General features: G+C 58.6%; 2 protein-coding genes across 3 annotated transcripts; both read right to left on the reverse strand.

Moving 5' to 3' along the window:
• Positions 1 to 11,584, reverse strand: BSG (basigin (Ok blood group)). Of its 2 annotated transcripts, XM_064637275.1 has the most exons (9): positions 11,442 to 11,538; positions 7,091 to 7,438; positions 5,393 to 5,549; positions 4,093 to 4,181; positions 3,532 to 3,659; positions 3,063 to 3,336; positions 1,377 to 1,401; positions 993 to 1,062; positions 1 to 786 (listed from the first exon to the last, which is right to left on the reverse strand). In XM_064637275.1, the coding sequence occupies exons 1-8, from the start codon at positions 11,521 to 11,523 to the stop codon at positions 1,005 to 1,007; spliced, it is 1,161 nt and encodes a 386-aa protein (XP_064493345.1). In that variant the 5' UTR covers positions 11,524 to 11,538; the 3' UTR covers positions 1 to 786; positions 993 to 1,004. The 2 variants fall into 2 exon arrangements, with proteins under 2 accessions (XP_064493345.1, XP_064493344.1); XM_064637274.1 differs by lacking the exon at positions 7,091 to 7,438 and having other exon boundaries at positions 11,442 to 11,584.
• A 2,302-nt stretch (positions 11,585 to 13,886) lies between these two features.
• Positions 13,887 to 18,903, reverse strand: CDC34 (cell division cycle 34, ubiqiutin conjugating enzyme). Its single transcript, XM_064637280.1, has 5 exons — positions 18,662 to 18,903; positions 16,044 to 16,130; positions 15,390 to 15,487; positions 14,888 to 15,022; positions 13,887 to 14,773 (listed from the first exon to the last, which is right to left on the reverse strand). Exons 1-5 carry the CDS (start codon positions 18,836 to 18,838, stop codon positions 14,563 to 14,565), a joined length of 708 nt encoding a protein of 235 aa, XP_064493350.1. The 5' UTR covers positions 18,839 to 18,903; the 3' UTR covers positions 13,887 to 14,562.
• Between the last annotated feature and the right edge of the window lie 335 nt (positions 18,904 to 19,238).

Consider the following 19,238-nt stretch of genomic DNA (forward strand, 5'->3'; position numbering starts at 1 on the left):
TGGAAAAAAGAGAGAGGAATCATTTTTATTTGTGAAGTGTTAACAGATGGAACAGTTCGATGCTACCCAGCAGTAAAGGTGTTAGACTCCCCTGAGCACTCATCTGCTCATAAGCCCCCATGTCACGCACACACTGCGATGGCTCAAGCACAAGCACACAGTTAAAACTCAAACCACCCCCAGCCCCAGCTCACCCTGCCCCATCCCCACGGCAGAGACATGAACCACCCATGGAATAAGTTACAGCCATCATTTATCCAGTGTCCAGCTCTAACTGCTCCTGGCTGCCTGTTTCAGAGGAACCGAGAACAGCTCAGGAGGGGCTAACTGGGAATCTGCCTGGCCAGGAACATGCCCTTTGTCAGGGAAAGGTGCAGCCTTGCTCCAGGTGATGCACTGGGAAAAACACAGAACTCCCCTCCTGAATCCTCTGGTCAGATCGTGTCACCTCCTGACAGCCACCAAAGCAGCTCCTCCCTCACCCCCACATGCAGGTGGGACACAGGTGGCTCCCACCCCCCCACTCTGTACCAACACAAAGAAACCCAGGACAGAGACAGCCAGGGACCTAGACTATGGGAACAGGGGATTTACATTTACAGGTAGAAAAACCCTCCCATGGCTCTTTAAAAAAAAGAAGTGTATTTTAGATTCTACAACTTAAGTTTCTTTAGAAAGTGAAGTAACTGAATCTCAAGGATGCACTAGAATATTCCATGGTGCTATTTTACCAAAAAAATAGAAGAAACCAAAATTGTCCAGACGAGTTCTTCATCTACACATCACCTGGCAGGAGAGAAAGAAAAGCCAGTTAGATAATCCAGCTGCACCAGTAGGGCTGCACTGTGCTAGAGGGAGCTGGTGGAGCCCACGCTGGGCCAGAAGAGCCTCTGGCTCCACAGATGCTTCAGCTTCTCCCAGAGACCCTCTGCAGACACAGACACTGCAGCTCTCACCCCAGGTGTGGCTCTGCCCTCAGGCCTGACACTCACCTGGCCCCACTCCTAGTTTGCGTTTCTCTGGCGGACATTCTTGTCCTTGTGGTTTGTGGCATTGCTCTTCCTGGGAAGAAAGGACGGACATGAGGAAAGGGAGAGCAGGAAGCCCCCCTCCCCGGCCCACTCGTGTAATTCAGGTCCAAACAGATGGTGCAGCTCAGCAGATCAGTTCCCAGAGCAGTGTCAGACACCAATGCCACCCCGGGTACGTGTGGTTTACACACAGGGACATTTAGTGAGCCATGGGGACACATATTCCCACCCAGCATGCTGAGTGTTGCCCCACACCAGCCAGGTTTTATCTTCAGAGCAGATTCCCTGGCTGGATGAGATCTGTCAGCACAAACCTGGCTAAATAGGAAGAGGAAAGGTACTCACAGTGGTGCAGAGCCTCCATCATCATCTTCACATTCGGGACAGCACGGAAAGAAAGAACAAACAGTGTCAGGGAAGAGCATGTACAAAGTGACCTCTGCCTCCTCTTAAAGCACTGGGGACTATGTTCCAGGCAGCATTCCCACCACCACTTAAAAATGGGAAAGAGCCACAGCTCCTCTGGTGAGATGGCAGCACTGCCCCAGCCCATCTGCACCCGCCCCCACAGCTCCAGGACTTGGGATGGCTCCCAAATCTGAGCACACTCACAGCAGGTAAAGGGGAAACCAAACAGGATGTTTCAGGAATAGGGGCTTTAAGCAGCGGCAGGAAGCCCTTTTCCCTTCCCACATGTTGTGATATCAAAACAAACACTGCACACCACGTTCTGGCTACACTGAGCAGCACAGCTAAGGAAACACCTCTGCCAACACGTGCCAAGCCCTGAGGCCTTTCACCAGCTCCCTGCAATCTGCCACCTCCCAACAGGAGGCTCCCAGACATCTCCTTCTGCTCCCCCCATTGCCTCTTCTACAGCCCTGGCTCCCCTCAAGTGACCCCAAGCCCCACACTCCAGGCACTGGGACTGCCCTGGGCACCAGGATCTGCTCACAGCTGGTGAGAGGACAGAGGCAGACACGTGGCTGGAACTACCTTCTACTTACCATGTGAGGTGGCACCCAGCAGCAGAGAAGGGAAGAGTGGACAGGTAACACCAGCAAGAATATCACCCCAAACACAGGCTGGACTGTCCCCATCCCAACCCAGGTGACAGGAGCGTTCAGTTCTCAGCCAGTACTGGGAGGAACTGGGTCAGACAGGCCTCACTGCCACCTCCTCTAAGGAGGGGCAAAACTACAGGGACTTTTGGGGAGAGAGAACCACTTGGAAGATGCAGCTACAACTTCCTTAAGAGGACACCTGCCTTCCACCAGCCAGGGGTGTCAGAGGGCAAAACATCTGCTTGTAAAACTGCCTTGAGTGGAATTCCAAGCCCTGCAGTCAGAAGACGGATATTAGGCCTTAGCCCCTCTGCTGCACCTCTCCTCAGGGGGCTGAGGGGCCCAGCAGTATCGGGGCAGGAAGGATACAGAGCATTCACACTGCATTGTTAACGGGATCAGATAAGGGGATCCAGCTGACACAATGCAGATCCTCACCGATAAGGAAAGGGAGGAGCTGGTGCTTCCAGAAGAGATTAAAGATAGTACTGGGCTTTGAGATCCAGGATGTGTTGATCTGATGACCCAAAACATTCTGAGCTGAACACAAGCTAAGCCTGGTCTTGCTGAGCTACTTAAGAGTCCCACAGTTTTACAGCACCACAAAAGCTCTACTTCTTATTTACAAACCACCCTCTCCAGACTGGGAGCTGCCAAAGCAAACCCAGCCCTGCAGACACAGGAAATACTTGAGCAAAGGGCAGAGGTACTGGTGAGACAAAGGGTCAGGCTGACCTGCACCGAATCCTCTCTTGCTCCATCTCACTACTGGGCTGCCAGAAACAGCACAGTTACAGGCACTTTCATGTCTGAGGTGGCACAGTACAGACTGCCCTTGTTTCACAAGCACCCACCCTCAAATCAACCCCCTCTGACAAGGGGACCTCAGAGTTCCCTGCGAGCCCATCTTGACACCCAACAAGTTACTTGATCTCCCCCCAGAGATTTAAACCCAGGCACCTCCTACCATCAAGAACCTCATCCGGCTTCCTCCTCTTCTCATAGATGAAGATGATGGTGACCAGAACAAGGACTTCTGCCACGATGCCCAGGAAAGGCCAGAGCGCTGCCAGGCGGCTGCGGACGCGCAGGTTCACGGTGGCGTCCCCGGAGCCGATGGGATTGACGGCGTTGCAGCGATAGTCGCCCGTGTCCTCCTCGATGTTCAGCTTCAGAATGCGCAGCTCCGTCTTGTTGCCGCTGGACTTGATGATGTATCTCCCAGAGGCATTCTGTAGGTCCTGGAGGGAGGAGGAGGAGTAAGAGAGCTCTGAGGGCAGCGCTGACTGACCGTGCATGGTCCAACCCCCACAGAAATCCTCCTTCCCGGGGCACTGAGCTTTGAAAGACTCAATTCTCATGGCACAAGCTCCCCCACCTCTGTGCTGGGCAGGAGGGTTGGCAGAAGGGGAGAAGGTGCAAATCACAGCACTTACACTTTCACCATTTTTGGACCAGGACCAAGTGGTGACAGGGGGGAAAGAGGGATTCTTGCAGGTCAGCACACCTGTGTCCCCCTCGTTGCCATGCTCAGACTTCTTGTATGCCGTCACCTGGGGGGCAACTACAGCAAGAGAACAAGAAATTCAAACACCTCATTATAAAAATCACATAGATTTGTGCTCTCTGCAACACCTCACAAAATCAGGCAGTTCCCCCAAAGCTTGACCTCAGTAAGGCTGTTCCTCTCTCTACTTTGGCATTTTCAGAGGGGAAAGCAAATCAAGCTGCTTCAAGAAAGGCTCAGACAGATTTGTCCACCAGGTATTATCCTTCTCCCAGTTTTCCTGTGGGAACATGCCCAGGGGAATGCAGGATCTAAGAGCAGACCCTGCAGACACAGCATTGCCTGATAACACGGCACACAGAGCCCTGCAGCCAGGTAAGGGCTGGGAGCAGCCCCTCAAGAAGCTGAAAAGACACCACAGCAAAGTTTTCAGGAGAAGACAGCTCCCCCATGCCCCTCCTCAGACCCAGAAGCAAACACATGAAGTTACCTGAAATATTCACTTGTCCTCTTATCTCCGGGCTGGTTTTGTAGACACACTCATACATGCCAGAGTGCTCCTCCATCTTCCCCTCGATTCTACCAAAAACAGGACCCAGGTCAGCATCCAGCACAACTGACTTACCCACTGACCTCCAGAGCCATGGAATCAGACATCCATAAGCATCAGCAACCTCCTCTATAGCAAGTTTCTCCCTTTCCAGAAGAGCATTTATGCTGCACCATGTACCTACAGCAACCCAGCTCTCCACTCTCCCCTCCCCACACACTGAGGAGGGCAGAAGAGGCTTTCACGTGCACCACATCTGGCACAGGTCTGTCAAGTCAGAGATCACTGTTCCAGCCCACTGAAACACAGGGCAAAGCAGGGGCAAAGATCATCCAGGCTGGGCTATTCTGGATCAATCCCAGCACAGGGAGAACTCTCCCGTTCTCCTTCCTGTAAAGCTGCTGCAATGAGATTTAGTGGATTATGCAGCCCCGCAACAAACATCCCATTCTGCTGCTCAATAATACCCACTCGAGGGAAGGGGCCCACAGAGTTTGTCCCGTGGCTGCACCGGGACAAGGGGCTGTTTGTTAGTTCTGCTGTGCACGGCGCTTCCCACTTCCAAAAACCACTCAGCTGAGGAATTGAGGTCACGCGAGGGAGGCTGGGTTATAAATACTTTAATCCTTGTTCAGCTCCCTGTTGCTATGGGGAGACAGGCACGTCGGCACTGCCATACAAAGGGACATGATGCCTCCACAGCTGCTGGGTCAGTGCCAGCCAGGTCTGACTGTAATCGGAAAGGAAAGCTCACTGCACTGCCACAACAAGGCTGGTGTTCCCACACTGAGCACGGACCACGCTGCAGCCACCCAGCTCCTGTGAGAACAGCTGGACTTTGGAAAGGCACAAAAAGCCCCCAGGAGAGACAACATGCACTGGAGCCTCTCACTTCAAAGCTCTGGGGGAACAGCTCTGGCACAATGACCAGGCCCAACACGCTGTGCCCGACAAACCAGAGCCCAGCTGAACACCTGCTTACAAACACGAACAGCAGAACTGCTCTACAAGGATATTTGTGGCATAAAACCATCCCTTCCTCCTCCTTTTTGTCCCCCATAAAGGAGAGTGTGGGGCTTACCAAAACTCTGTCCAGCTCATCCTATGCTCTACAGTCCCAAAGGCCTGTCATCAGCAGGGCTACAAGCACTCAGCCCTGGGTCCAGCTGACAGCAAAGAGCAGCTGCCTCTGGGAAAAAACATGCCCATGCCCAGGTTCTGACCTTGCCCTGACACTCACGTGTAGCTGGTGAAAGCACTGTCGGTCTCATCCTCTTGCAGGACCTTGTCCCCATGCATCCACTCGTGGCCCTTGATGGTGGAGTACGGCCCAGACATGTTACAGGTGAGGACCAGCTTGCCAGAATCCACAGAGACATGAGCCTTGATGTCCGGACCTGCGTTCGTAAAGAATTGGATTTAAGTTAACACAGGCTATTGCAGAGCTGACATGGGGCCCAAGAACCTGCAACACAAACCCCACAGCTCCTCGTCTATCCCAGCTTCCACTTACCTTCATACAGAGTTCCCTACCAGCCCTGACAGTGCCAGCAGCAGACAGTGCCCAGCACCAGGTGACTGGGCCTGAGTGCACCTGGGACAGCAACGCTGACCCTGCAGCTGCTCCCCTACAAGCAGGACCTCTGCTGTGTCCTGCATCACTTGGAGCCTCTACTGTTGCTACCATGGGTGCAGCCCCAGCAGAGCCCAGTGCTCAATAAGCAATGGAAAAGGTCACTCTGAAGGGCAGAGCACAGCTCTCTGCTGCTGTGAGCCACCAGAGCACTCATATGCCAACACCTCCTGCCACCTGAGCAGCTTCAGACACCTCCAGGTAACACAGAGGGCAGTCAGGACCCTCTGTTGCAAGGGGCAGCAGACCAGACCGTGTGGCAGCAATATGTGCTTCATCTGAGGCAACCCAAAGGGTTTAGTCAGAATTACTCCAGGGAGAACACAGAGCCGTGACTCCAAAAGGCCCTGGGCCTCCATGTGCCAGGCAGCAGTAAATTATGCAACATAAGATGACTCAGGCATTTCTACTCGTAGGAGGCTGCCCGAGAAGGCAGCTGCCACCAGCAGCACCATTACACAGCCCTGGTGGCACTACGGTCCCTACCCTTCCGCCCAACCTCCATCCCTTGGAAGGAAGAGTTTTTGCCAGGGTTGACAGGCACTTTGCTTTTCCTCCTATCCAAATTCCACTGGAAGAAGGTTCTGCTGGAGTTCTGCATTTCCTAGCACACTTCTGCTGAGAAGGCAGCTATGCCCATCTAACTCATGGGAAGACCTCAGCGGGATGTTAAGCTCCCTCCCAGGTTTCTATCACTCAGAGCAGTCCGTGCGCTCCAGCGTTCGCCCGCCCGCTCTGCGAGAGGGAACCTGGCCACGTCCACAGGACAAGCAATGACATCACACTCAGTGTCACACAGACACGGCCATTTCAAAAATGGTTGCATCTCAGACCTCAAAGCAGGTTTTGTTCCCCACAGCCTGGGTCACTAGCACAGAAGCGAGCTCAAAGCAGGGCTGCTGAGAGGAGCGGGAGCTGTAGGAGCCGCAGGAAAGGGCCGCTGGTCAGTGGTGGTTAGGGCAGAGTCGACCGCAGAATCAAGGCTCAATTCTGCGGCCACACCAGGGCTCGAAGGCGCTCGGGGATAAGCGGCAGGTTCCAGGTCTTTGGCTCCGGAAAAGGCGCAGGATTGCCGGAGGGCGAATTGGTTGGGAAGCCACAACCCTTTTTGAGCAGGGCCATTTCGGGTCAAGTCACAGGTGGTGGGGAGTCGACAGAGGGTGGGAGTCTCTCAGTTCTACAGCGGGGGTGGGAGGGTGGGGGAGCTTTTGGGAGCCACAGGACACGGGTGCAGGGGTGAGCATGGCAGGAGACTCAAGACACCAGTGTCCGAGCAAGTGCCAAGGCCTCGACGTGGCCACTCACGTTCGATGACAAAAACGTTCGCCTGGGAACGGATCCACTTGACTTTGGGGCTCTTCGACAAGTGGTTGCGGTCGGGATCGTTGCTAGCCCGGCACTCATACATGCCTGAGTCGTCACTCGTGAGGTTTGCGATGTAGATGGTACTGGTAGAGTGCAGGTTGTAGGTGGCGTTGATTTTGACACGGTCCTGCCGTGCGCCATCCCAGAGCTGAGCATAGGTCTCATTGGGATCGTTCCCCTCAAACCACCACTGGATCTCGGGGATGGGATTGCCAATCGCCTCGCAGTACAACTCCACGCTGTCCTGAGTCAGTCTCTTTTGAGACAGCGGTGACTTTATAAAACCAGCTATGAGTTGAAGAGGTATTAGTGCAAAGTGTTAGTGCAAAGCAAGAATTCACCTTCTACAAGCAAAAATAACCCTCAGCGACTGAGAAGGGGCTGCACATCATCTCCAGATCGGCGCACTCTACCTACCCTCCCTCCCTCCACGCTCTGAACTCTGCCTGGCTCAGACAGGGCTGTTCACTTCATATCTCCTGCGGCTCTGCTGCAAAACCAGCACAGACAAAACAGCACTCTGTGTTTGCCACTATCCAAGCTGGACACCCACAGCATCGCCCACCTACTGCGAGGGACGGCCGTGCCTCCGGGGCAGACCGAGGGCTGCAACGCTCCACAGCCCCAGCACTTGCAGCTCCAGACTGTTTTGTGAGGGCTTATGCAGCCTCCACAGTCCCCAGCCCGTGCTCTGGGAAGGTGCTGCACAGGTCACGTCACCACAAAAGGCTGGGGGGCAGCGAGGTGGTGGGACCCCAACACGTGTCCTGCTGTAGAGAGGGTGGCAGCGCCAGAGCACAGACTGAGCCCCTCCAAGTCAGTTTGGGTAAAATGGGACAAGTGCTTCCCTGTGCCCCCCTTCCCGAGAGGAACATGCCCATTCCCCCTCCCTGCACAGCCCCAAGGCTGGCTGACCATGACTGGGAGCTGGCTGGGGCCCAGGCCCCCCTCGCTGTGCCATGGCTGGAGGACCTGGTGCACAGCCACACATACCAGCCCCTCACCACCCTCCACCTGCTCACAGCCTTGTTTCATCCCTCTGCTCACCAAGGTGCCTGGCAGGAACTTCTAAGCACGGTACTGAGGTAACAACTTTTTTGGGGGAGGAGAGAGGTCTTGCAGTCTGCAAGACGTCCTGAGCCAGGTGGGGAAACATGTAAATTTGTTGTCATACAAACAGTGAAATCAGACTTTTCATCTCAGGCAAGACCAGCCTGCAGAACTGAACCAGCAATAAACAGATCAGAGGCACAGGCAGCAGCTGCAGGCTGGAATTCAGGTGTTTTTCACTCTGCCCTTGCAGCCAGGGGCCAGGGGGTTCAGCGCTGCAATCAGCCAGTCCAAAGGTCGGTCCCTGTGCTGAGGGAAGCGAAGCTGCCAAATGTCTTCAGGCTCCAGGGCAGGCACAGGGCAGCACCCACAGCCCTGGGAGCCCTTCCCAGGGCGGGCAGGAAGGGAGGCTCAGTGGGAAAAGCTTCGGGAAAAGCCATCAGGCCCAGGTCGAGGTCACTACGTGACTCACCCTAAGCCAGGTTTCCAAAGAAGCTCAGCTTTCCACATGTCCTTCCTGCACTAAGGGACAGCCCTGCACACCAAGAGCCTTCCAGGAATTAATTTACTCAGTTAAAAGCACTTTATGATCATACAGAACCCTCCACTGATGCACCATGACATACAAGCACAGAGGAGGTGGGTTTGGGAGAGGGTTTTTTTGTATGCCTGAAAATGTTTTAACAGGAAATTCTAGGACTGTTTATGTGAAAGTAGAAACAAATCAGTGTCACAAACCTAAGTTTGCTCCAACTGAAGAAAAATACAAGTCAGTTTGTAAGCTAAGCTTGACTCCTAAATAAATCAATTCCACGTTTCTCAAAGGAAAAATTAGCTTTACATACTAAAGCTTTGAAAGTCTTGAAGAATAAGCATCCCTGAAAGAGAAAGGACCCTCATATGCAGCCAAGATGCTCTTGGGAGAAGGCTGACTGATTTTAAATAAGTGGGAGGTCCAGGGGTCCCCAGAGATGTACAGGACAGGGGTATCAGCTGTGAGCAGCTCTCTCACACCCTGGGTTCCACCCCCAGGACCAATGACCTGTGTGCCGTGGGGGACTTTTCACACCACAGGCTTGTGATCAAAGATTCCTTGTTCTGACAAGCCCTGGAACTGCCCACAGCACTTGTACAAGCCTGTCCATTCCAACTGCAGCCTGAATTAAAGCAGGAGCTGGTAAAGATCAAGGGTTTTACAGCTACAAGGTGATTACTGTACTCTGACAAAATAAGCTGTGCAAGGTTATTTGCTCTGAGTTAGAGGGTACCTCGTGCAGTTCAGACAGGTTAAAAGACTCCAGAGCAAGTAGCAGCAACAGTGAGTACCATTTGCAATCCCATGAGATTAATGTTCCCCCTGTTCCCACCAGAAAGCCAAGCAGGCAATCCCTGTCCCAGGCTCTCCAGGCTGGGGAAAGCGCCTGCTGAGCCCAAGGCACAGGAGCACAGGCAGCAGCAACCCACTGGAATCGATCGGGGCTGCTCACACATTTTCCAGAGAGTGCCAGGCTGCAGCCTGGAATCAGCTCCCAAAGGCCAGACATTCCCCACAGAGCTGAGCCGGAGCCTCCCCCGGCGCCTCCCAGGCACAGCAGCAGTATCTGATCCAGCAGAACAGCAGGGAAGGCAGAGAGACCAGATAACGTTCTCCAGAGTCACCTTCCAGCTGAAAACAACCTCTCCAGTCCCCGGGGTGTAAACAGCCTGGACACCCTTGGGGCAGACCAGCCTGACCAGAGCCCCACTGTCCCACAGGGTATGTGCTCCCACTTGGCCTGACCTTTGTTTCTTGGCTTGGGAAGGGGATAGCTGAGGCTCTGACGCTTTTTGCCATTTTCACTAACAGCTACAAAATCTGCCCTTAAGCTTCACACAGCCAGGCCAAAGTCAGGGTCCCTCCTCCTGAGGGCACAGAGTCCAGGCACACACCAACCCACGCTCAGGGTGAGCTGCCACCCAGGCTGCTCTGTAAAACACAAACCTCAACACCGCTGAGAGGTCAAACCCCCGCTGTCCAGCCCCCACTCTGCTATCTCAGGGCACCAGCACTGTTACACACCAAGCCCAGGAGCCCGGTGGCCAGGCAGGACACGGGTGTTACACAACTGACGGGGCAGCTCATCCTTCTGGGGCTTTTCAGACCAAGGATAGAAACTGCCTCCTCCACGTCCCACTGGTGCCAGTCCCCTGGCAGGAGGCCAACAGAGGGAGTGGGATACAGCAGACCCGGGCAGCTCCAGATGAGTTTATGAAACTTTAACTGTGAGGTTTAGGAGGAGGCTCTGCCCCGAAGAATTAAAATGCAACTCTGCAGCAAGGAAATACTTTAAGCAGACACTTCTATCGTACCCCAGCTTTTCCGGAATCCTCCCAGTCTTTCACCTTCAGTCTTTGGTTCTACTATGGTGAAATTAGCCTGGTACCACAAACTGCCTACAAGTACCTGACGCTCTAAACAGCCAGGACCAGCGGTCCGCCCCTGGCGATCAAACCGAGCCTCTTCCATCAGCACCCCTTGCACGCGGGCTGATCCAGGAGCTGCGGAGTCCTGCGGGCAGAGCACGGCTGGGTTTGCCATGGCCACCGGCTCAGTTTGCCACGGACTCCTCCAAAATCTGAGGACGTGAAAGGTGAAGCCCCAGCACGGGGCAGACCCGGCTCCTCCCTGCGGGACGCGCTTTAATCACCCACCGCGGGGCTGCCGGTCCCGCTCGGCGCCGGGGATTATCGGGGACACCTTTAGGGTTTAAAGCCGAGAAACCGGAGAAGCGGCTGCGGGGAACAGAATTCCTCGGTTTTCCTAAGGAGAAAACAACCCCGCGCGGCCGGGAGCGCCGGCGGACCCCGCCTTCCCCCGGCCACGGAGAGCGGCGAGCACGCGGGGGAGCCCGAGCCCCGGGACCGCCCGGGGCAGCCCGAGCTCCGCCCGGCCCGGCCGCCCCCGGCCCGCCCCGAGCCCCCGGGGCGCCCCCGCTGCCCGGCGCGGCCCCGCCCGCCGCGGACGTGCCCCGCCGCAGGCGCCCGCGCCGCCGCTCCTCCCCCCGCGCCCGCCGCTGCCGGGCCCGGCCCGGAGCTCGCCCGCGGGGCCGGGATACCGCGGGACCCTTCGGAATCCCACCGAGCCCAACTCCTCGCAGGCCCCCCGCCCCGCCCGGCGGAGAACCCTCCCCAGAGCCGCCCCGGCCCTTCCCGCCCCGCCCCGGCCCATCGCGGCCCCGGCTCGGCCCGGTTCGGTCCTTACTTGTCCCCGCGGCGCCCGCGGCCATCGCGCCCACGACAAGTAGCGCCAGGAGCGCGCGCGATCCCGCCGCGCCCGCCGCCATCTCCGCACGCGTGCCCGCCGCGCCGCGCGCGCGCTATAAGCGCGGCCGGCGCAAGCACGTGGGGCGGGGCCCGCGTCGGGCCCGCCCCCTGACCAGTACGACCGCCAATAGCGCAGCGCAGCTCTGGGCTGGCCACGCCCTCCCGCCCCGGCGCGGCCAATCAGAGGGAAGAGTGCAGGGAGCGCCCCGCCCCCCGCGCGCAGAGCCGGTTCGGGCCGGTCCCGCCGCGGCCACGCCCCCGCGGGTGCCGATGGCCCCGGGGGAGGTCCCGGTGCCGCCCCGGGGCCGGGGGGGTCAAACACATTCCCGTCCCTGCTGAGCCCCCGGACACACCGGGCACGGCCCCCCCAGGCCATGGAGCCCCTCGGGGCGCACCGTGGGCAGAGGCGTGCGGGAGCCAGCGCGTGCTCGGGCCCGCGGAGTCCCGGGGCAGCGCCGGGAGCCGCCGCGGCTCTGCCGAAGGCACGCGGGAGTTCACGGAAGGCTCACGGGGTGAGCCAGGGCCGCCCGCGGGGCCCCCGCACAGCGGGATGTGTGGGAAGGGAACCGAGCAGCGCTTCCTCGGCGCGGGATGCTCAGGGGAGACAATGGATCCTGCGGACACGGCGGGGCCGGTGCCAGGACAAACCCACAGCCCCCTCCGGGCCTCGGCACAGCGCCCACGGCCCCGGGTCTAGGGGTACCCAGGGAACGCGCCTGGCCCCGGGATCTCAGCCGGGCAGCGCATGCGGGGGGCCGGGGGTTGCCGGTGCCGGCCCAGCCAGAGCTGTCTGGTAACCCTGAGGGGCCAGGGCGAGCAATACCAACATGGCCCAAGGCAGCCAATGCAGAGGCCTTTGCAGGACAGCAGCTCTGTTCCCAGGTCTCCCCCCAGCTCTTCTACATCCTGGGAGCCAACTCTTGGCTGAACCAGCAGTGGGAGCAGGGTGGAGCGCTCGTGGCCGGGGGGTGCCGGGCAAGGGGGGCAGGAAAAGCCAGAACAATGGGGCCATTGGCGCCAGTCCCCACCGTGCTCTCCACGGGGATCTGCTGCTCTTGTAAACTCCTGAATCCTCCCAGAGCATTTCTTGCCCATGTCTGCTCCCAGCACGTTCTGCCCCCCCTGCACTGGGGGCATTCAGCAGATGGGGCTCCCCTGGTGCAAAAATCAGGCAGAATGTGGAGCCCACGGCACCCTCAGCCTGAGGAGCTGGTCCTGATCTGGGCAGCCTCCAGTGTCCAGCACTGTTGGGGACTCCCAGGGAGGGGGAGAGAAGCTGCATGGAGCTCCAGGACCTTCCTGCCAGGGAGACAGCAAGGGGCAGGTTCTGCAGGGCCAAGGCTGGGGTGGTCCCTGGCCCTGGGGGCAGCTCACAGTGCTGCCGGAGCATCACCCCGAGGGCAGCAGGGAGGGAACCAGCTGCAAGGAGCCAGCAAAGGCAGAGGGCACGTGGGCACAGTAATTCGTACCCCTGTGGGTGGGGGAGGCTACTGGAGGTGCCCAGAGAAGCCCTCCAGAAAAGGAGGGGGGAGCTGGCTGTGAAGGGGGGGCAGCCAGGGCTGCTGCTCCGTGCCGGCTGGTTGACCTTGGAAGCCGTTTGCCAGGCCTGAATAAAGCGACAATAATCCTATTCACCTTTTAGCCTCATTTCCTAAGGCAACAAAGCACATGCCCTCTCCGCGTGCAGTCGCAGGTGTCACTCAAGCCCTGATCCCATTTGCACGACTCCAGCCGGGGGGAAGTTTTGCTCATTACCCCTCTGATGAGCTTTGTGCTGGGGGGGCAGGAGCCTCAGGCAGGCGGTTTGCCAGGGCCTCATCCCTGCCCTAGCCCCAAGGCTGCTCACCCCATCCCACGGGGGAAGGCAGCGGCAGTGGGACAGGCTGGGAGCTCACATATCCCAGCCCCTCTCGGTCTGTGGGCTCAGGACACACCCAACCCGGATCAGACGAGCTGAGAAGGCCCCAGGCACCCACTGTGCACCCGTCAGCCGCCGCTCAGCACAGCTGGGCACTGCCCGGGCAGGTCTGCTGCCTGCAGAGGAGCAGGAAGGGAAGCACCTTCCCAGTGCAGCACTGGAGGGTTTGGCCCAGGCCAAGAGACCATGTGTTGGCCGCAGGTCTGGGGCAGAGGCACCTAACGCTGCACCCTCCCCTCCCTGGGAAGGGCAAAGATGCTCTCCAGGCCAGAGGCAACCCTGCCCAGACGCTCCTGCCTCCTCTGCAAGGTGGGAAGAGGGTTGCTGCGAGACCCACACTGCCCTGAGCCCTGGGAGAGCAGCCAGCCCATCCTGCCACAGCTCCATGCGGGAGCTGAAGGGCAGGAGCTGGTCCACGTCTGGCATGGAAACCCCTGGAACAGACCGGGCAGAGCCTCGCCGATGCACCACGGCCTTCCCTAGGAGAACTTTATTAAATAGTTTCCAAAAAAACAGAAGCAGAAAGACTCAGCATGACCCTGTCCCTCCCAGCTAGTCAAAAACTACAAACAGACCACCCCCGTGCCCCCAGTGCTGGCAGCTGCCGGGCAGAAACTGCCTGGTGCCCTACGAACACAGCTCTGGCATCACAGGCAGGGGAGGCAGGAAGGTCCCACAGGGACAGCCCAGAGGGCTGCAGGGTGAGCCCCAAAAGGTGTTGAAAATCACACAACGCTCACATGCTGCCCCCCCAAAAGCAACCACTCACTGCCACCACAAGCCCCCCAAACCACTCCTCCCCCACAGGGCTGAAGAGGAGCTGAACATGCCCAAACAAGGGGCAGCCAACATCAGCTCTGGCTGTCACTCCTCAGCTAGAGACACCAGTGCCCCAGTTTCTGTGGCTTTGTGAACACCCAAACACAGCTTCCCCCTTCCCCCCCCTTTGAAGTTCATAAAATAGGGGGTTTGTTTTTTGCTTTGCCTACAAAGACAGTAATTTCCTTTGCAACAGCAGAACAGTCTCCCTGCGAGGTAGAGAGTTAATTTCAGGGCTGACAGATCCTAAATTCAAACCCGTTTGTTCTAGTTGAGGTAAAATTCAGTAGTTTATAGTAAGTTTTGCAATGCTAGAGGGCCATCAAGATTCCTCATTGCCAGAGTCATCCTCATCACCGTAACAGCTCTCTGCTTCCTCCTCCATCTCATCATCCTCATAATAGTCATCATAGAAGAGGTCTGAGCCCTCATCTGAGGCTGGAACCTTGGTCTTCACACAGTACTCTGCCAGCGTGGTGGGGACTTTCACACCGTCCCGCTCAGCGTCCAGTTTGGTGCCCAGCACTTGCTTCCTGGAGGGCCAGAAGTGAGGGGTGAGGACAGAGCTCTGCACCATAGCCCTCCAGATCCCGTGTCCCACAGGATGCCAGCCCAGCCAGCACTGCCAGGCCTGGCTCAGCACACACCTGATGATGTCCGTGTACTCCCGGTCCTTCCCTTTGCTCTCCTTCCACTTGCGGTACATCACAGAGGCGTCCACATTGGCTGGGGAAAACGTGTTGGGCTCATTCAGCAGTGAGATCACACTCAGGAGAATGGTCCTGGCATCGATGAACACAGGCAGGTCAGAGCCAAGGTGGGTCAGCAGCCACCCACACCCCAGCAGTGCCAGCAGCCCCGTGTCCCAGCAATGCCACTGAGTCCATGGGCTGAGAGAGCCCTGTGCTGCCCACAGCAAGGGAAGGTCCCAGTGAGGAGGAGCAGGCCAGGCAGGGGACACCAGCACATGGGCTGTCGGGCTCACGTGCAACCCCACACAAGCTCTGCCTGTTCTTCAGCAAAGCCCACAGCCCAAGTGCCTCCAACAGCCCCCTGGAATCTCCTTCAGGCTTTGGGAGCCAAAGGCCGTCCCCATCCTCCCACCATCCCACCCTGCCCTTAGCTGAGCCCCCCACCCACAGCCCTCACCGCACGTTCTGGGTGGGGTTCCAGCGCTCCGATGGCAGCTCCCCACTCTGCGGGTCGTCCACAGGTGGGTGGAGGATGGAGATGCAGACATCACCAGTCTGAAAGCACAAGAGAAACAGAACCCTCAGGAGCTGATGCCCCAAGCACCCTTCAGTAGCAGCTCCTCACTCACTCTTCCCTTCGGCTGAAGCCACGTGAAGCAATCCCAGCTGTTCCTTCAGTCCCAAGGAAGGGGCACCAGAGTTGTTGCTGCAGCCTCAGGCCTTGGGCTGCCAGCACCATATGGGTCAGGCTGCCCGATGCTGAACACTCCGTGTACCCAGCACAGCCCTCCTGCACCCCCTGTGCCCAGGGCCCCGGGGCCTGGCACGTTGCTCGCCCTGCAGCCGCTCGTGGCACAGGCACGACATCCCCGTGGGCTGAGCGTGGGAGCTGTTGGGCCTGGGAAGCCTGGCTGGCCTGGAACCTGTGCTGGGACAGCAAACGGCTGTCGTGAGCTCATTAGTGGCATTCCCAGTGCCAGGCAGTCATTGCCAAAGGCACTGAGTGTCCAGTGCCAGACAAAGGCTGGCACTTGCATCCAGTGTCATTACAATAGATGCACACATGTCCACTGCCTGTCCAAGACTTTCCTCGCTGTCCCGGGGGACCTACCTCATAGATATTGGGGTGCCACATTTTGGTTAAGAACCTGAAGGCAGGAGGAGAGTAGGGGTAGTCGATGGGAAATCGGAGACGAGCCTGCAAGGAAACAATAAGGAGACATGAGGGGACCAGCTTGTGAGAAGGAAAGGATGGAAACCACAAAGCTCCTGACAGCTCTGGGAAAAAGGAACCTCTGCCAAGCCCAGATGGGCTTCTGTTGGCCTCCATGTCAGCTGGCTCCGTAAGCAGGACACCAGCCCCAGGGGCAGGACAGACACCAGCCCTGCAGGTGCCCTCTCACCACACAGAGTGGGGTAAGTGAATGGGCTGTGAGGGTTGTCAGCTCCTTCCCCACCATTCTGCCCAATACCCTCCTCTCCAGCAGGGCCCACCCACGCTAACCTGGTGCTCTCCAACATGGAGGGACCAGTGGGAGCCCACAGTGCTGATCCAGCACGGCCTCAGCACCTGGAGCCAGCCAACCCCCAGGGCTGCTGTCCAGTGGCCAGAGCTGTGCCACCGGAGAAAAGGCTGTTTACCCTTCAGAGCTCAGGGGAAGGAAGCATCAGGTGTTTTGTGCTCTGATTAACACATCAAATGTCTAAAAATAGCCTGTCACTGCTGAAAAGAGACCAAGTCCAAACTGGCTGCAGCGCGAAGCTCGGGGGCTAAAAATAAAAGCACGTGAAGTTCAGGCTGCAGCCCAGGGCTCCGGCAGCCACCGAGGGCTCCTCCCGCAGCCAGCGAACCCCAGGGGCTGGGGCCAGGCAAACACAGCCTCACTGTCCACCCCTGAGTGAGGAGGTGAAGCCTGAGGTGGCACAGGGACTTAGAGAAACGTCCTCATGGCCCCCAGAGCTGCTGCCAGCACCAGGCGTCCGAGAGGATGGGGGCAGCTCCTCCCTGGTGGCAACGTCCCAGAGGCTGATTCAGCTTTCGGCTGTTTCCAGGCCCTGGGAACAAACTTCCAGATTGAGACTCAGCTGCTGCTCCCAAAACAGGCAACGGCCAGAAACAAACTGTGAAGGTTTAAAACACACAACAACTCCCTGAACGTTTCTTGCTCCCTCAGTTCACATACCAGAGAATTTGGACAGTAGATCCATGAAGGGACAGTGTGAACCACTCTGGTTCTGCCCAGCAGTGGGGGAGTGACCCGGGATTGCTCTTTACCCATGGAACGAGCCCCATTCAGCAAGGTAACTGCAGACAACTCTTTGGATGCTTCTGGAACTACAGCCTGGACAACAGCTCACGGCTGCTCATGGATCAGGGCAGGAGACAGAGACACTTGTCCCCCTCCCCACCACCCTGATCACCCTGACCCATCCTGGGCTCCAGCCCCCCACCCTCCCGCCCTTCCAGGATCCGGCCCCAGCACAGGCAACCCCCGACAGCAGCGGGTCTGTCCCCATAGTGTTCCTGCCTCGTCTCCCAGGCTGGCTGTTTGTCCCTGAGCTCCACGGCGCAGACAGAAGTGGAAAGGGGGAAAAATGCAGCGGGGGCCACGTTCTGTGTGTGGAGTTTGAGCAGCCCAGGGCAGTGCACACACACACGGGGACACTCAGCCCTGCGCTGGGCTCCAGCCAAACAGCTGAACGTCGCAGAATAATCCCCTTTGTTGTGTCAGAGGGGATAAGAACAAAACCCACAGAGGCAAAGGGGGCTGGTACAGCAATAACCCCGCTCTGCCATGCACTAACAGGCTGGAGAAGATTCAGCCCCTTCACTCTCCTCTTATGCAGAGTCTCACCAGCACCTTTGGTGCCGACTCTGGAGAAGCTCTCAGGGCACACAACAAGAGCACGAGTGGCTAAAAGCTGAGAGTTCAGAGGGTCTTATGCCAATTTCAGTGAAGAGATAAAACCTGGCTCTGAAGCATCAGCTATGCATGCCCAGGAAAACAAACACAGCTGACCCTGGGTGACTCACCCCGCACATCCCCACCCTGACAGCAACAGGATGAAAACACAAGAGCTCGGTGGAGGAGGGAGGATGAGAAAGAGGAAGAAAACAGCCACCCAGGTTGCACAAGACCTGGGAAGAGCACACACACATCCTGTCGAGAGGGACTGAGCTGTCAGGCCACAAAACGCCTTCTCCCACCTCAAACTCCAAACCAAACCACGAGACACACTCTCTGCCCAGCTCTCAGCTCCCCCCGGGGCTGGGCCATCTGTGCCTGCACCCGAGGGACCTTTGTCTCTCCCTCCAGTCTGGTGGCGATGCCCTGGATCCCCTCCAGGAAAGGGAACATCAGCCACCCAGAGCTTGCAGTCCGGCACCCACAGAGCCCCGGGGGGCCAAACGCCCCTCACGACGAAGGGGACCCTCACCTAGTTTGGCAGCAGCCACCTGCGCACCAGCTCCCATCCTCCCCACAAGAATACCCCGCGACCCCAGGGACCCCGCGGTGTCCAGCAAAGGACCCCGATCTCCCCGGCCCTCAGCAGCCCCTCAAGGTCGGGAGCAGCCCTGTCATGCCCCCCCACACCCACCCGAGACACCCTCACAGGGTCTCCCCACTCCCGAACCCCCTTACCCTTTCCCAAGGCACCCGGCACAACCCACGACACCGCCTGCTCTGCCTTCGCCCCCTCGAGCCCCCGCTGCCCCCGGCTGCTCACCTTGAAGTACCCGCCCTCGTAGTGGGTGTCCGGGGGGCCGAAGATGGCCACGTCCCAGGTGTACAGGTCCCCCTCGTCCACCAGGGTGACCCGGAACCCCTCCACGGGCTCCTCCTGCAGCCCCTTCAGCTCCAGCAGCAGCGCCTTCTGCGAGCTGGGCACGGGGGGCCGCGCCATGGCGGGGCCGGGGCTCGGCGGGCCGGGGGGGCCGCTCTGAGGCGCGGGGGGGCGGCGGGGGCTGTGCCGGCGGGGCGGAAGGCGGGGCCGCCCGGAGCTCCGCCCCTACGGGCACCGCTCGCCAATCAAAGCGCGCCGCGGGGGCGGGGCAGGGGCGGAGCTCGCGCCGGGATGGCGGCGGGGCGGGGCCGGGCCCGGTCCTGTCGGCGCTCCCGGTGCGCGGCCGTGCCGGGGCTCTCGTTGCTCCTGGCCCTGCTGGCGCTCCCGGCCGCCCCACCGAGCAAACCCAGCGCACGTGCCGGGGTCCCTTCAGCGATCGTCCGCCGCCCCGGGGCTCCCTGGGACACCGGGTCCCGGCCCGGCCGACAGCCCCGGTGCGACCGTGCAGCCCCAGGTCAGC

The sequence above is a fragment of the Pseudopipra pipra genome, chromosome 27 (assembly GCF_036250125.1).
Source record: "Pseudopipra pipra isolate bDixPip1 chromosome 27, bDixPip1.hap1, whole genome shotgun sequence".
Lineage (NCBI taxonomy): Eukaryota > Metazoa > Chordata > Aves > Passeriformes > Pipridae > Pseudopipra > Pseudopipra pipra.

Excerpts from the sequence above, each read along its gene's own strand:
- BSG (XM_064637275.1), bottom strand. The coding sequence starts at position 11,523 with ATGGCGGCGGGCGCGGCGGGATCGCGCGCGCTCCTGGCGCTACTTGTC. Across the intron at positions 7,439-11,441 it reads CGCGGGCGCCGCGGGGACAA|CTGGTTTTATAAAGTCACCG; the intron begins GTAAGGACCGAA and ends TTCAACTCATAG. Across the intron at positions 5,550-7,090 it reads GAACGTTTTTGTCATCGAAC|GTCCGGACATCAAGGCTCAT; the intron begins GTGAGTGGCCAC and ends TTACGAACGCAG.
- CDC34 (XM_064637280.1), bottom strand. The coding sequence starts at position 18,838 with ATGGCGCGGCCCCCCGTGCCCAGCTCGCAGAAGGCGCTGCTGCTGGAG. Across the intron at positions 15,023-15,389 it reads AACCCCACCCAGAACGTGCG|GACCATTCTCCTGAGTGTGA; the intron begins GTGAGGGCTGTG and ends CATCGATGCCAG. Across the intron at positions 14,774-14,887 it reads GAGTACACGGACATCATCAG|GAAGCAAGTGCTGGGCACCA; the intron begins GTGTGTGCTGAG and ends CTGGCCCTCCAG.